The following is a 16,660-nucleotide window of genomic DNA, read 5'->3' as shown; positions in this document are numbered from 1 at the left end:
TAAATGTACCTCCATTCATATCGTTGGAGAAAAACATCTACATCAACTATTTCCCATCACTAGATGGAGGCATTGCCTCAAACACTGTTGCAAAGTGGACGAGTCATACTTATATGTTTGTGACAAGCATGCCACGAGGATCCTTGATGCATCTCAACATCCACTGAGCTACCAATATAGTTTGGGCAGTACACAATCATTGGGTGTCATTGTTGCACCAGCTTTTTAGGCGTTAAATAAAAGGGGAGCGAACAGTACGTGTGTAGCCTTGAAGGCAGGTAGCGTACATTGAAATCGTTTGATGATGCTTCCCATGAAATAAGTCGATGATTTGTACATCCGCACGATGATGGACCCAAAAACATACTGACATCTTCAGTGCATTCAATATGAGCAGCCTAACCTCTGCATTTCTCAGGAAACCACACTACGCCATCCTCGGTCACATGTCAGACTCCATGCTGCGCTGATGCATTCACGCGCTCCTATTGGCTCCTTAACTTTACCAATTACGCACACCGCGTACGTACGTATCCTTCCGCATCTTCTTCAGTTTTTACTACTAAATGATATTCCACGCATGTAATACTGTAATAAAACACTCAAATGAGCAGTGTGTGATGAACTATGTTGGTATAAGTGCGTTAAATATTATGTATACATTTCTATCTGTCTATATTCACTCGGAAGGATACGTTTCAGCATCCCGAGAAAGTAGTTCCGTAGAGTAAGGGGAGTAGCAAGATCACCTTAAGCTGCTCTCACTGTAACGCCGGTCACATCAGTCCGAGCAGTCTACTCGCACAGCAGCACAAAGGTGGGTATCTTCAGCAGAGACCGCAGGTAATATATCCTCTGAAGTGGCTTTTATAACTTAGCGGACACTCGCGTTGTCACGTTACTACCTTCTTAACTATTTGGTATTGTATCTGTACCTACATCACGCGAGTCCGTGGATGTGTGAGTCACAAGTGGCTCGTTTCCACTCTTTAGCTTTCAGCTTTTTTGAATCTCGAAACCAAGTTTTAAACCGCCTTTACATTTGAACATAATATGTGATTAATGTTAACTTTGAGTCTGTCATGCTGTGTGTGTTTTGGTATGTCTTCAACAACGTTATGGTTTTTTAAAACGGAGCTTATATCTAGATAAACTAAATAAATATGACCGTGAACCGATGATATCTTACTTGTTACTAACCGCTAACACGGTGGTATCTTGTTGAATCCCTTAAATATATCTGAAATGTTGAAATAAAAAACGTGATGCATGAAGTGTTGAGGAGTCGCTTCCTGTTGCCTCCCGCTGTGGGTGTGGTCGCTCCGTGTTCTCGGCCTCTCATTGGTCAGACTCTGTGATGTAGCCACAGCAGGAAAATGTGACGCAGGATGAGAACGTGACCTCTAGCGCATCGTCTGCACTGTATACTTTATGTAAGATAACAACTTTATGTAAGAAAACACAGCTTTTAACTAGTGCCATTAATGCACTGAAGCTAAAACTATAAGAGTCATGTGTTAGCGTCGTATTCCTTGACATGGCAGTCGTGGTATATATCACAGTCGGTGCGTAAATTCATCACGTTCATCCATTTCCTGCCATATTTCACCAGAAACACTTAAAATAAACCCGGATCTCTCCATCAAGTTGTAGGAAATAACCGATCTTAGGACGTAGTTTGAAACGTGCACACCGTAGCACCTTCACCGCAGTAGCTTGCTGCAGTGATGCCACATGTAATAGGCCTTGTTGACACTGAATACACAGGCAGGAAGGCAAGTCACCCTCCCCGTCTAGGCTGCTGGTATTTATGGCTTTTAGTTCTCTATGTGACTGCTGTGAATTGTGCATCAGCAGATGACAGGCAGGTGTATGTTACCGTGCATTCTCATATTTTTTTGTCTTATATGACATGTAGGATATGAATTACTTGTGAAATAAACAACAGCATGTAAGAATATATGATTAAATTGTAATTTTATCTGTGACTGTTGATGTTTTTTTCTACTGTAACAATCACTCGAGCCACTAAACAGCCATTTGCAAAGATCATAATTGATCATAGAGTTTACAAGCTACTGCATGGATGGATGATGAAACTGCTATTTTTCTGTCCTTGACCTGCTGTTGGGGTAAAGTAATTCAGTTGCAGTTGAGCTGCTGGTCAATACAGTGCAATAGGCTTTTTTGTTTTGCAGCTGGCACTGCTCCCATGCAGTCCCTTCCTGCATGTTTTTGGACTAATGCTACACAGAGCCATGGGGAGAATCACTATGGGTATTGCTTCTGACAAAACTCTTCATGTGACTAAAAATGCTATACCAAAACATGTTTGGCATGGTATAGTGTGTAGATTTGAAATGCATTGCACATCATTTTGTACTTTTTATTAACTTAAACCCATGCAGTCCCCTATCTAAGGTTTGTTTTGGAGTTTACAGTCGTATAGTGTAGGCATCGTCATACATTCTTGGTATTAGATTTCTACAAACAGACATGCTGTGCGTTATTATTAGCCAGGACTTCGTTTTTAGACCTGGGGCGTTGTATGACGTAGGCTGGTAGTAACATTGGTTTGACACTGCTCTGGTGTGTCGTAGTGGAAGCCTCATGTATGTCCACTGTATCAGATCATACCGATTGCTTGGTCACCGCAGGCCCTCTCCATGTCCTTTATCCTCAATGAAGGGATTTACTCTTGAGCTCCTGAAAGTGTCGTACACCTGCTCACGCCCAGGAACGGTCAGTTCTGCTTGGACTGCTATTTCAGGGAGAAGTTCGCTATTTGGAATTGGAGGCCCCAACACACTGGGGTTGTTGCAGAGGTCGTTGGTAGTAACGTGCCTGTTTGTCCCCAGGAGGAACAGGAAGACCTACTGGGGGTATGTAGTGCAACCTGCAAATGGTGCCTTGGTTGGGTGACTGTGACTGATTTACTGTCCATGTGAGCCAACTTGTTACGTCATATTGGCAATAGATGATACTAAATGTCATGTCACCGCTTCTGCTATTATTATTGCTGCTAATGATTGCCCAGGTGAGTTATACACAGATAAATGATAAGGAAACAGTTTGGAAAGGCGGATAGAAAAGATGGTGACTAAGAGCATGTGACACCAGAAGAGTATGTTACGAAGCAAGACGTTGGAAGGGATTGGAAAGGATTATTAGCACCCAGCTCTAAAGTTAGCCCTGCATCTGTGTCAGGGTTACTATGGCTTTTGTTGGCTTGTGGCCTGGCATGACTGTCTTGGGGTCAGATATGCTATCCAGCCGGTCAATAGTGGGTTTTTTTTAATTTTTATCTTTCCCTAACAACCAGGCAGGCTGATTCAGACAGACCGAATCATTACCGCAGGAAAGGATAGTCATAACTTGATTTTCAAATGTTACATCAGGAGATCATGTTTCTTTTACTGGCCATATTCCCTCGGATGGCACCAAAAATATCACCTCACGTGAGGATACAGGCAGTATTTGAGGTTGAGTTACATGAAAATGACATTTCTTTGACATGACAAAGATACAGACTATGACTTGTTTGCTAATGAAATTCGACCTTATGACAGTAATGCAGAGACATTGAGCAGATTTGTTGTGGATGCACATTTCAAATCCTGAAAGCTGCTGAAACAGACATTAACATAACACAGTAAAAGAATTAGTAATCCCTTAATGAGACTTGCTGGAATTGAGAGGAAAATTGTGATTCAAAAGGAAAAGCAGTGAAGAAAGGGGACAGTATCAGACACAAAGCATAAGCATTTTGTCTGTCTTCGGATAGCAAAACGCCCTCTAAGGGGACCTCCCCTTTAAGACAAAAGTGCATCCCCTTTCAGTTTTGAAGTTTCAACTGTCAGTATTGCATTGTCTTTAGAATTGCGTAAAAATGTGAAGCTGTGGTATCTATATTGGTCATGGACCAGTACCAGTTAAAAAGGTGTTTTACCAGATGGCCTCCATTTGCATGTCTAGATAGTTCATTGTCCCTTTTCATTCTTCAGTGAAATCATTTACTTTCATTTCATTTATGGATCTTGGAATGGTCCTCTCTTGCTATTGTACTATCCATGTGAACAGTATGTGAAAGAAATGCCAGTGTAGCATTCATTTTTAATTCAATTTTAAAACAAATGATAAAAAAAAGAAGAAATTCTTTTTAAAAAATCATCACTCTACAGTAGCATTTCAAAATCTCTTCTCCCCTCTGCAGTCTTTCCCTGTGGTTCAGCCCACTTCTGCGTCCAGCCCCTTCATGGTTGTGTGTTGCAGTAGTGTGATGTGACTGCGCTCACGTAGAGCACTGGTCTACCCCATTGACTTGAGTGTTACATCATCATCAAGAGCTCCTGTTGAAGGGGGTGTGTTGGTATAGTGGCTCTGCCTGGAATCCCTCACCATGATGCATAATTAGAATGTGATGAGTAAGAGGAAGTCAGACCATCACTGATACTCATTTTCCTCCATGAATGCGTCTTTAGTGGCAGTTGCACCACCCCCACTTGCACATTCCCCATTTATAATTTGCCATCCTCTGTCTATTTTCCACCTCTCCTCTGTGTACACTGCCAGCTTTTGTAGTCTGTTCTGTTATAGATGGAATTATTTCTATTGTAGCTGATATTCAGTGTCCAACGCTGAACATTGTAGACTCAACTTTTGGACCACATGCTCAGGGTTGGTAATTCAGGACATTGCTTCCTATGTGTAGAGGGAAATCAGAAAAGGATGAGGTGGTTGTTCCTTTAATGGGATATCAGTTTGTTGTCCTATTGTTCTGCCAAAGAAACAACTAGTGAGAGTGTCCTTTGTTGAAATGCACTTTAATTTATAATTTAAACTGTGGAAACTTAATCTCCCCTCTGGATGGTTTGGATTGTTGCCTCGAGTTGGCACCTTATAATTTAGGGATACATTTGTACACTGGGTTCTTGGTCTGTTCTATGAACTACACACCTGTGAACCTCTTGCACGTTAAGTTAGTGTGAATGGTTCTCTATGTGTCCTGCGATAAGCTGGCGACTTGTCCAGGGTGTACCGTACCTCCAGCCCCACCGCAACCCTAAAGAGGTGCTACCAGATTGACTGTTCAACCAGGCCTTTCGGCGTCAGTCAGCTGTGCTTTATTTAGTTATGTAACCAGAGCAACCAGAGCCATAGAAGCAACATTCCTCATCATTATAGTGCAGAAACACTACACCCTGCTCAGATAAACCGATCATGTTGGCTGTTTGTTGAAACATGCCTTATGTTAATGCATTTACAGGTCTAATAATTCTGTCATGGATAGACTGAAGGGGAGGGGGGGGCAAGTGTCTTGGACATCCTGTGTACATGACTGTATTAATCAATTTATGAGTGCATTTTTCTCTTCTGTGTTACCATGTACAATATTCAGTATGTTGGCCCTTTTCTGGTCAGAAAGGAGTGAGAAAGCTTAGCAATTCTAACCATGTAAATGAGCTTCGCGACGGTGTCGTTGCCATGGGTGACTCGGGGAGAAGTGGGTGGGGAGCGGGACAGAATGTACAATATGGTGGAGCAGCTCACTAAGCTATACTACTCCACTCACAGTATAGAGTATGCATGCAGTGCATGTTCCTTTGCATGTCTAATCTACATTCATGCATCAAACTGTAAACAAACAAAAAAAGCGACCTGAAAGAGTGGAGTGTTTGTTTTCACAGTTGACATTTATCCACTGTATGAGCTGCTGATTGTGCAACCTGAAAGGCAAATACTAACTCAAGAAAAGACAGTCTTGCACAGATTTAGCTCACAATACCCATTATTTTAGAATTGCTGTGGTGATAAGACTAATCTTAGTCTTTATTGTCCTTGGTTTTGGTGCCTGAGGTTAGTTAGAGATAGGTGTTATAAAAATTAGGAGTATACTGGGGTGCAGGTGTTTTAACTCTTATAGGGAGTGTGTGTGTTTTCTGTCTTTTGCATATCTCGTCCACTCCCCTTATCTAGCATGTGTTTACTGAGGCTGGCAGGGAGAGATAATTTAAAAAATAGTAAAAGAGAGACAGGTTAGAGGAAGTGTCATTTTGGACAAGAAACACAATGTTCATTACTAAGCAGGAAACCAAAAAGGAAATTGTCACAGATTCCTGAGACAGCCCATTTTAAGAAAATGGTATGAGAACCAACTGACAGAGCTCCTCAGGGTGCTTTTTCTCTGTAACCCTTTTGTGTGTTGCATTGTTAAACGCTCCTTCTTGTACAAGAATAATAAATTTAACTTAAACTTAACTTTGAATCCAGTCTTCCTTATTCAAGAGTTTTTCTTTAAAATTCTTGTAACAATAGGTGTGCAGGGACACTTGGACATTCTCCTTTCCTTTGACTTAATTACCAGAAGGTTAGCTACACAGCAGGATTGGGAACAATATGTTGCTATGGACACTTAGTAGTACAGACACATTGCCATTCATGTGACAACTTAGGAAATCGCTTCACTGTAGATCTTCCAGCCAATTGGGTTATACAACAACAGTGATAGATTAGTTCTAGCTAACAACCAAATGCTGTTTTAAGATAAAAATAAAAAATCAGTTTGATTCAGTTACTTTTTAAAAATGGCTGGGAACTTTTGAAAAAAGTCACAGATGCTTGGACAATAGCAGTCAACTGAATAAAGCTGCTATTTGCTGTCACTCTGTTAATTTTCTTTACCTTTTTTTTGTTTTTTTGTAGGATTTCTACAGCTACACCATCAAATACTATGCCTCATCCAAAGTCTGCAGACATGGGCTCTGCCTTCATCCAGACACAGCAGCTCAACGCTGCCATGGCTGACACCTTCCTGGAACACATGTGCCTGCTGGACATTGACTCCGAGCCCACCACCGCACGCAACACTGGCATCATCTGCACCATTGGTTGGTCAATACTATTGCTTAACATTTTAGTCACAAGATGAAAAGAATCCCGGCACAGAAACTGAAACTTACTATACCTGATTTAGTAAATGTGAATAAATTTAACATTTAAGAAGTTATGCTAAGTCTTTTTTTTTTCAATAATTGCTTGCAGGGCCAGCCTCCCGTTCTGTAGATATGCTGAAGGAGATGATCAAGTCTGGAATGAACATTGCTCGCTTGAACTTCTCCCATGGTTCACACGAGGTGGGTCTTTCCTCAATTCTGTCAACTGGGTAAATGAGTGGGGCAGGTAAAGCTATCTGATCACATTGTTGAAAGTCACGTTTAAACTGTGCTGATAATTTCCATTAAACATGGTGCTGTGCTTTATCACAGAATGGTATTGGTTGGTATATATTGATCTTTGTGGCAGTCTGTGCTTTTTCTCGTCTAGCTTTTTTTTTAGCTCTTTAAGCAGTGTAGACAACTCTTTGCATAAAATATATGGTGAAAGCAGAGAGTCAACAATGCTTACAGTGAAAAAGCACGTAATTCATTATGAACTGCAATCAGCTTGGCACTTTAAGCAAGACTAGGATAGCCAGCAAGAATAGGACAAAATAGTATGTCTGTGTGTCATACATGGCACATGCTCTGTAAAGTATTAATAGTATAGATGATAAAACATAAGAACAAAGGGGCTTACTAGCTGCAGATCTCACCCGAAAGTCCCACAAGTAAGAGCCAAAGTAAACTTTTAAGTTAACATTAAAATGGAAGAGTCAAAAATCCAACAGGTTTGTCTATATTCATTATCTTAAAAACAGACAAGAGAATTAGTTAATTATTCTGTTATCTGTCAAAACAGGTAAGTTATAATCACTTCTATGTGAATTTATTGATCAGGTCAAAAAAACAAAAACGTGGTCAGGTGGATTACATTAATGCCCCAAGCCAGCTCAAGAAAGGAAATTTATTTTTGTACCCAAGCAGTGGAAACCACGGCCGAGAGACACTGGCTGACTGCCACCAGCTTTTTTTCATAAAACCAAGCAGTTAGTCCAGGTGAGCACACTTAAAGTGATGCAAACAGGTGCAGTTTTGAACATTTTGAAAATTTTGTTTAGGTAAATAAAAATAAGTTTGCAATATTTTGAAGTTCTCCTCAGTAAAAAGTGTCTATGGTTTGTGCGTCAAGACTGAAGGTTAGTGAGAGGGAGAACGATAAAAGAAACCAGGTTTGTTGTTAGCACCAGTTGTTGGTGTGGTGTACTATAAATGCATCATATGTTGCGTCCTACCCTGCCTTTATCTCTTCAGCACACCTAGACTTCTAGTGTGTGTACACACCAAGGTCAATCCACCTTTATCTAAAGTAATCTATCTAAAGATTTTGTTGCAAATCCAAGAAGTCACAAAACAGTATGAGTAATGTTGATTCAAATGATAACTAACTGACTAGACTAACATGAACTGGCATTTCAATTTACATTATGTAGAAAATGTAATTATGCACCCTGACCTATGCACATACAGTCAACACTCAGCTGTAGCATTGGCATAAAACATTAGTGTCTATGTTCTTTCTTTTACGGATGGGGAGACGATCCAGGTTTTCTTTTAATCACCGTGCAGTGAGTTTGTTGTAGCTCAGTGTGCTGTCAATGTGATTACCTGCCACTTAAGTTATTACTGAAAGGTCTGGTTACAGCATAAGCCATGCACAGCTGACAGCCATCTCCAGAGCCACAAACACTGTACAGTTTGTTCTCTAACCTCCACTAATGGGCAAAGATGGCATCGGTCATGTGACAGTGCAGAATTTCTGGAAAGTTTTCGTCTCCCAGAGCCTTTTAGAGTCAAGGTCATCAACATTTCCTCTGCAAAAGTTCACCCTTATTGTTCTCCTCCTCCATTCAAATCTAGTTTCACACTAGTCTATTTGAAGTCTGTTTACATTTCTAATTGTGATATGATTTAGACGTTTGGTTTTATTGTGTCTATTGTTCAAAGCTGACTTCACTTGTGAATTTCTTCCTGCACTTCCTCGGCTAACATTCTCATAACTTTGACGTAAAAAACAGTCTCAGCAGATGGTGCTTGAGGTTTCATAACAAGGGACGATGTGTGCTCATATGAACAAGAATTCCTACTTACAGTGGCATTCTGTATCTGTATATTTCTACTTTTACAATACTTATTTAGTAATATTTAAGGATGCTTCGTTCATAAGGCATTTCAACATAAACTGAAAGAACTAGATGACCCTTGTGTGATGCTGACACTATGACTCATGTTTATGACTGTGTGAGTTGTCAAACGCACCTTATCTTTCAATTATCCTGGCCTGATAAAACCTATAATTTACTCTAACTCCAATACCAGTGCCTCTGTTAAATGTATTTTCACTTTAATGTGTTTGATTGCAGAAGATTGTTCAGATATCAATCACTGTATAGTACAGTGTCGTGCTTAATGTTTTCGGTTAACGCTTCTTCCTATTGCTTTCTGTAGTATCATTCAGAGACCATCAAGAACATCCGTGAGGCATGTGAGAGCTTCGAGCCCGGCAGTATTCAGTACAGGCCCATTGGCATTGCCCTGGACACCAAGGGCCCAGAGATCAGGACTGGCCTCATTCAGGGAGTGAGTTTATTTATTTACCTGTTTTCATTCTAAACATCAGTAGTCTTTACTGTGTCACAATACAGTACATTTTGCATGAAAACTAACCAAAAAGATCATAAAATTATGTGTGGCAATGATTTGACAGAGCGGCACAGCCGAGGTGGAGCTGAAGAAAGGCAACATGATCAAGATCACCTTGGATGATGCTCACCAGGAAAACTGCAGTGAGGAACTCCTCTGGCTCGACTACAAGAACATTACCAATGTGGTGGAAGTTGGCAGCAAGATCTACATTGACGATGGACTCATATCCCTGCAGGTCAAGGAGATTGGTGAGTGGAGGAGTAGCAAACCATAAAACTTCTTTTGACCCTTAAGAATATTTAGAACACACAGCTTTGTATCAATACCCAGTGAAAGTCCTCAGCCCATTCATATTTTTCATCTATCCAGGTTCTGGTTTCCTTATTTGCGAGATTGAGAACGGTGGCACCCTGGGAAGCAAGAAGGGAGTGAACCTCCCCGGTGCTGCTGTAGACCTGCCTGCTGTTTCAGAAAAGGACATCCAGGACCTTCAGTTCGGTGTGGATCATGGAGTTGACATGGTGTTTGCCTCCTTCATCCGCAAAGCGGCAGACGTACACGCTGTCAGAGCAGTGTTGGGAGAGAAAGGCAAAGAGATTAAGATCATCAGCAAGCTCGAGAACCACGAGGGTGTGCGCAGGTGTGTGTTTGTGTGGATGAAGTGTTTTTTATCTTTTTCTTTTTTTTTTAGACCTTTTATTTACATCATGCTATATTTATGCTGTACATTTGTTTTTGATCTCATTTTATTTGTTCCTCACTTGGCTGAGCAATAAAACCATATATATGAATTCTTGTATCTTATGAAGTTCAAGCTGTGAAAAGCTGAGTTTTATGAACTCGCCTCTTTTATAAGGCCTCAAAACTGTTAACCTCTTTGTTATGTTGTTAAAAAAAAATAAAAAATTCTGTGCAGATTTGATGAGATCATGGAGGCCAGTGATGGCATCATGGTTGCCCGTGGTGACCTGGGAATTGAGATCCCCACAGAGAAGGTCTTCCTAGCCCAGAAGATGATGATCGGTCGCTGCAACAAAGCTGGCAAACCAATCACATGTGCCACTCAGGTTAGATAAAAGAAAAGGACACGCTGCATTTCAACAATTTTATTTCCTTCAGGAGTATTGGACAACTTCTGTGTATTAGTATCTACCACTCAAAAAGTCTGCGATTTGTGTATTCAGATGTTGGAAAGCATGATCAAGAAGCCCAGACCTACACGTGCCGAGGGCAGTGACGTAGCCAACGCAGTGTTGGATGGAGCTGACTGCATCATGCTGAGCGGAGAGACTGCCAAGGGAGATTATCCTCTGGAGGCAGTACGCACACAGCACATGGTGAGTTAATGTATATTAAATATAACAACAGTTATGATTAGAAAAATTAACTCTCAAAATCAACACATTATAATTTGAACAAGTAAAGATTGGTGATTTGGAGAAATTCTGTTTGTGGGATAATCATGGACAAATTATCATTTTAACTTCAACCATGTTGTAATTATAGACTGGGAGATTACTCTTTCTTATTTCCTAATTTTTGCTGTTCTCCTGAACTCCTATGACCTCTTATTCTGCTGCACAATGACGCAGCATCTTTTGTTTCCATTTGGCCTAACAGCTGCTAAAACGTGTCAGCAGGGCTGTTAGGTCAACTGGAAGTGCCTATCCTTTATTCATCTCTCCATCTGCTTATTTTTTTTAGTTATTTGCTGCCATTTAGGTATGCTAATGAATAATCAGTGAACAATTAATCACTATTAAACATTTGATCAGTTTAAGATAACGGTATTGACAGTGCGCAAAATTGACACACCCTTATTCATACATCCCTGAGATATTGGTTTCAGTTGTGCAGATGTTTTAAATGACTGAACTCCTGCATAATATCCAAACAGTTGGGATAGTTCGACAGTGGTTTTCCACTTTTAAATAAATAAATAAAAGTGTTAATCCCCTCAATGACATGTTGGAGTCCACCCAAACTGAAGTAAATGTCTATGCCCTGCACCTTTTCATCTAACAGATTGACTGTTCTGCTCTTCTTAACGAAGCCTTCATTTGACTTGGTTTCCCCTAAACTGATCCATTGACTCAATTTTGGCAACAAGGCTTTACAGTGCATGAGTCACCCCAACTACCTACATATACGAGACTGAAGAGGTAGCAGGAACAGCATAGAAATATAGGGGCTTCAGATTTGTTGAGACATTTATTGCTTTTCTTTGTTTTTGATTAATCAATTATTGATCCCTAACAAGTCACTAACAAGGATTTAGAAAACTGTTTAAAATGTATTTCTGTATTGCTACATTTGCTACATCTGTTTTTGGCAGTAAGGGACAGATACAAGTACAATGTCATGTCTTTGACCTGATATTGATATTAATTAGATCTTGATGAAAGTCTATATCAGTATTACAGTTAGTATCACTTGCATGGATGGATAATTAAGGCAGTCTTGTCTGCTGTTCAGGCCTCTCTTGGCTAACCTCCACTGTTCTCCGGTACACTCTGTTTTTGCTCTGCTACGCAGATGCAGGAGTGACTCAGCAGTGCTGCAGCTCCTGTCTTTGAGCTTTACTGACCTTATGCTGAAGTTGCATGGTGTGCTTCACAATCCAAAGTAAACAACAACTTGTATAAACAATATATTAATTGAGAAGACCTCTTGAACTATTCTTTTTGCGATCAAGCACTGTCTTTTTCTCATTGACTTCAGTCTTTCTAAAACTCCTTTTGTGCTTGTACCTTTCTTTTCTTGACTGTCTGTAACCATGTCTTCACACTTGTGTGTAGTGTTTGTCATTTTAACTCCCAGCTCCCTTTTTAAATTCCCAGTAGACTTAAGTCAGGTTTTGAATTGTTTGTTACTTCTTTTGTAATTTGATTTTTATCAAGCTCGTTATTTTGTTCTGTTATCATTTTATTTGTATCCGTTTTTTTTTTATTAATGATCATTTTTTTAAAGATAATCTGAACAAATCTGGTCAAATCTGGACTTGTTGATATGTTTTAACATTAATGTTTCCCTGTTTCCCCACACCAACTGCACACCTCATGTACGCACTGTCCTTCCTGTCCTTTCATTCCGTCCCTTCTATTCTTGACTTTATCTTATTCTTGTGTTTCTAACATTGTCCCTCTGTTCCCATGTTCCTGTCCCTTCTCCTTTCTTCCACTCTTTTTCCTAATTTTTCATCTGCGTGTGCCTGGTGTGGGACTGCCTCTGCTTGATGCATCATGCCCTCGCTTGTGCTAGATTGCTCGTGAAGCCGAGGCAGCCATGTTCCACCGGCAGGTGTTTGAGGACCTGCGCCGCACCACGCCGCAAAGCAAAGACCCTGCTGAGGCTATTGCAATCGGCGCTGTTGAGGCCTCCTTTAAGAGCTTAGCCACTGGGATCATTGTGCTCACTGGCTCTGGAAGGTAGGCAGGATATCCGATCCGGGCAGGTTGAGGAGGACAATGATATCGTTACTTGAGCAGTCAGAGAGAGGGAGAGTAGGGCCAGTCAGGGACTGACTGAGGAAGTAACTAGGAGAGGCTGGCAAATGATTTAGTCAGACTGCTGGTTGAGTTTTACCCATGTCAACACATTTAAAGACAAAACACAAAGGCACATATCTTAACCCAAAAGTTTGACTGATGTCTCTTCATTGGTTCATCATTAAACCAACAGCATGTCTTGTTTAACCTGGAGTCTAGCTACGCATTTGCCGGTCACTCCCAGTGGTGTGAATGACTCCGCTTGCAGCAGCGGTTGTGTGAGGTTGAGAGTAACTCCCCGACCCTTCCCTCATGGTCCCTCTGGGCTCAGATAGCACGAGAGGCCGAGGCGGCCACCTTCCACAGGCAGCTGTTTGAGGAGCTGAGGAGACACACCCAACTGACCAGAGACCCTTCAGAGGCAGTAGCTGTTGGTGCCGTTGAGGCATCCTTCAAATGCTGCGCTAGTGCCATCATTCTTCTTACCAAGACTGGGAGGTAAGAAAGAGAAGCATAAAGGGGAAATGCTCCTGGTTCTGGAGGTAAGGTGTCGCATGACAACCTGTCCAACACAGCTCATGAAAAACAGCTAATCTGCTCTTACAGATCCCCTCCTCCTTTGATTGTGTGTGTATGTGTGTGTGTGGGTGTCATAGGGGGAGGGTAGAGATGGTGACAGATTGTAAGAATGACGGTGGTTATGATTAGTCCAGTCCTAAAGTCCATCCTTCACAGACTTTACTTTATTAAATCTCATGTGACATTTAAACACTTTACATGCAGTACAGGTAAACTTGTTCTCACCAGCACTTTTTTGGGGATCTTGTCTGGCTTTCTCTGTCATCAAAATTCTTTCTACCACTGTGATATAAATTGTAAATTGCCAGTCTGCTGCAGCTCTGTCACACAGAGAATTGATTTCACAGTGGGACAGCTCCAAGACCTCACTGGTTTAATGGGAGTGCATGTCAAAGTCATGCGTGTGTGAGAGTGGACATTTAGATTGGGCACCTGTGAGTGACTATAAGCCTCTGCACACACATGATTAGTGTTGTCACTTTTTTTTGGCCGATTAGACTTCTAAGAATAGTGTCTACTCAAGATGTTTCACCTGTTTGTTATTTGTTTTAACTAAATATATGGTGTTAAGCTTGGCAGAAGAGCATTCCAGAGCTCTGCTGAACCTAAGAAGTCTGAATCAGCCAGAATAACTGATATCACCTGTATGTGTGGCGCAGGACTTTCAGTCACAGGAATTGCTTCCACCAAGAATCCATTGAGTTAATTTCCATGTACAAAGTATACTATTTATTATGCTAATAATGTTATTAAAAGTATAGTTATATACAATATTTATCTGTCAAATTCTGTTTTTGAATGCATAAAGAATTAGTCTGTGCACTTCATGTAAACAATCTAACATATTGCTGTAGTATCTGATTGTCTTAGTTTTAAAAGAGTAAACACATTTTGTGTGCAGTTCCAGTAAGCATGACTTTGCATGATGGGTATTTTAGCATTTAATTAGTTGAGCCATTTCCCTCCCTAATCATCTTAATTATCCCCTAATTATCACACTGTTGTGAACATGAAAATAGTCCAAATGTGAATGAAGTGAGGGAGTTTTTTATACTTAGCTGTATGTTTCTGTGTGTGTGTGTATGTGCAGGTCCGCCCACCTGATCTCCAGGTACAGGCCCCGTGCCCCCATCCTCGCTGTGACCCGTAACGCCCAGACAGCTCGCCAAGCCCACCTGTACCGTGGAATCTTCCCCGTCCTCTACACCAAGCCCGCCCACGATGTGTGGGCAGAGGATGTCGACATGCGTGTCAACTTTGCCATGGATATGGGTAAGTATCTTTTGTTTTTAGTATCTTGTGAAGAAGAACAAGAAAATCAGTGTTTTCTGCATAAAACTTCACGTGGATAGTGTAAGAAAATTTAAATAAACAATTTTAATAAAATGTGTCATGTTTAATTTCTAGGCAAGGTCAGAGGCTTCTTCAAAGAAGGAGATGTTGTCATCGTCTTGACCGGCTGGCGTCCAGGCTCTGGTTACACCAACACCATGCGTGTGGTTCTGGTGGCTTGAACAGCCGACAGGGCTGCTCTGCTTTCTCCCTCCACTTTCATCTATCTTTCATAGCTTGCCACCCCACAATCCACTCCAGCTCACAGCCATTTCATCCACCATCCAGGCTGACAAGGTCATCCCCTGAACAATTTAGGCAATAATGCAAAGAAAATAAAAAATTATAGAGTATATATTTCTGATGGCCAAAGAGCTGTTTTGGGTGGGGGTGGAGGCTTGATCCGTACCAATTCCACTTCACGTCTCCATTCCCTTCACGTTGATTCTCTCAATCAAACCAGTCTGCAGGGCCTCAGATTAATACACCCTGACCAGAAACTGCTGTATTTATTCACTCAAAAACTTGTGTTATTAAAAGTGAACCAGTCGGAGAGTGAATGCATCCTGGTCTGTGTGCATGCGCATACTGGCTCTTGTTTAGGTGGGGTTAGTAGTGGGGCAGGCTGCCCTTTTAACACAGAGCACCTTGACTACTAGAATACTTAACTAATCACACTCCTCTGCCGACAGAACAAACAAACTTGTGGCATCCTTAATCAAAGGGCTTCTTCTATAGTACAGCCTTTGCTCCACCGCCCCACCCAAACAGGCCCTTCTGTAGTGCTGTCTGTATGAAGTGTCCTCTCTTAATGCCAGCTTTTTCTCTGTATTTAAGTGTATCTGTAAGTGTTGCACTCCTAATCTACTCCACACAATGTTACATTCGATATTATACTTGACTTTTGTGAATGGTAAAGTTTTTGGGCATCCAATACTACTTATATTTTGTCTGACTATAGAGAAATGTTAGTTTTGGATGTCCACTTCAGAGGTGTTTGACCAAGTTACTGTATTTGTGTATTAGATGTGTCATAAAGCCTTTACATTTGGATCATATCTAAGTTGGCACTTATGAACCATGTATGGTTCACTAAAGTTGACTGATATGAATGAGCACTTTTAGGGTTTTTTCACAGGGGACCTGAAAAGAGGTCTGTCCCTCTCAAACCCAGTGGGTGATGGGTAGAACCCCTCTGCTTGTCTTTCTTCTTCTATGTTAGTGAACCACTGTAGCCGTTTTCATTCGTCTAATATGCTTTGAATTGTAACGCTAGAGTGTAAGAACTAACTAAATGTAAAGGGGTATTCTAATGTTTAGCTGGTGTACTGAGCTGTCCTTAAAGGCTGGATTTCCATCAATAAAAGAGATGAGCACCTATCTTAACTCTGCCTTGCAAGTGTTTTACTTCATAATGAAAAATCATTTGTTTGTAGTTTGTTTGTAGATGGCAAAGTAAAATTTACATTAAAGTGTGTAAAGAACTATTCTGAGATTTCTTTAAAAATACATTAAATATGTTGGAAAATAGTTGCTACAAACATGTAAAAGGACTTTGAACAAATGCTGAAATTTGGAGTTGGAGGTTCTAGGATTTTTTGTGCAGGCCTAAAGGGTGGCTCACTGACACAAAATTCAAAATTACTACTTGACTGTTCCCATGAGGGGCGTGTTTTTAGT

The 16,660-nt window shown here is 40.9% G+C and overlaps 1 protein-coding gene across 3 annotated transcripts; it reads left to right on the top strand.

Annotated features, from left to right (window-relative positions):
- The first annotated feature begins 660 nt into the window (after positions 1–660).
- On the top strand, positions 661–16,366 carry pkma (pyruvate kinase M1/2a). 3 transcript variants are annotated; one of them, XM_019263800.2, is made up of 11 exons: positions 661–817; positions 6,703–6,887; positions 7,042–7,133; positions 9,384–9,515; positions 9,643–9,829; positions 9,951–10,221; positions 10,498–10,648; positions 10,766–10,918; positions 13,401–13,567; positions 14,739–14,920; positions 15,056–16,366. In XM_019263800.2, the coding sequence occupies exons 2-11, from the start codon at positions 6,731–6,733 to the stop codon at positions 15,160–15,162; spliced, it is 1,599 nt and encodes a 532-aa protein (XP_019119345.1). In that variant the 5' UTR covers positions 661–817; positions 6,703–6,730; the 3' UTR covers positions 15,163–16,366. The 3 variants fall into 3 exon arrangements, with proteins under 3 accessions (XP_019119345.1, XP_010736877.2, XP_010736875.2); XM_010738575.3 differs by lacking the exon at positions 13,401–13,567 and adding an exon at positions 12,843–13,009; XM_010738573.3 differs by lacking the exon at positions 13,401–13,567 and adding an exon at positions 12,843–13,009 and having other exon boundaries at positions 687–843.
- The last annotated feature ends 294 nt before the right edge of the window (positions 16,367–16,660 follow it).

The sequence above is a fragment of the Larimichthys crocea genome, chromosome VIII (genome assembly GCF_000972845.2).
Source record: "Larimichthys crocea isolate SSNF chromosome VIII, L_crocea_2.0, whole genome shotgun sequence".
Lineage (NCBI taxonomy): Eukaryota > Metazoa > Chordata > Actinopteri > Sciaenidae > Larimichthys > Larimichthys crocea.
The sequence above is the reverse complement of the archived record's forward strand: the minus strand, read 5'-3'. Positions and strand labels throughout refer to the sequence as shown.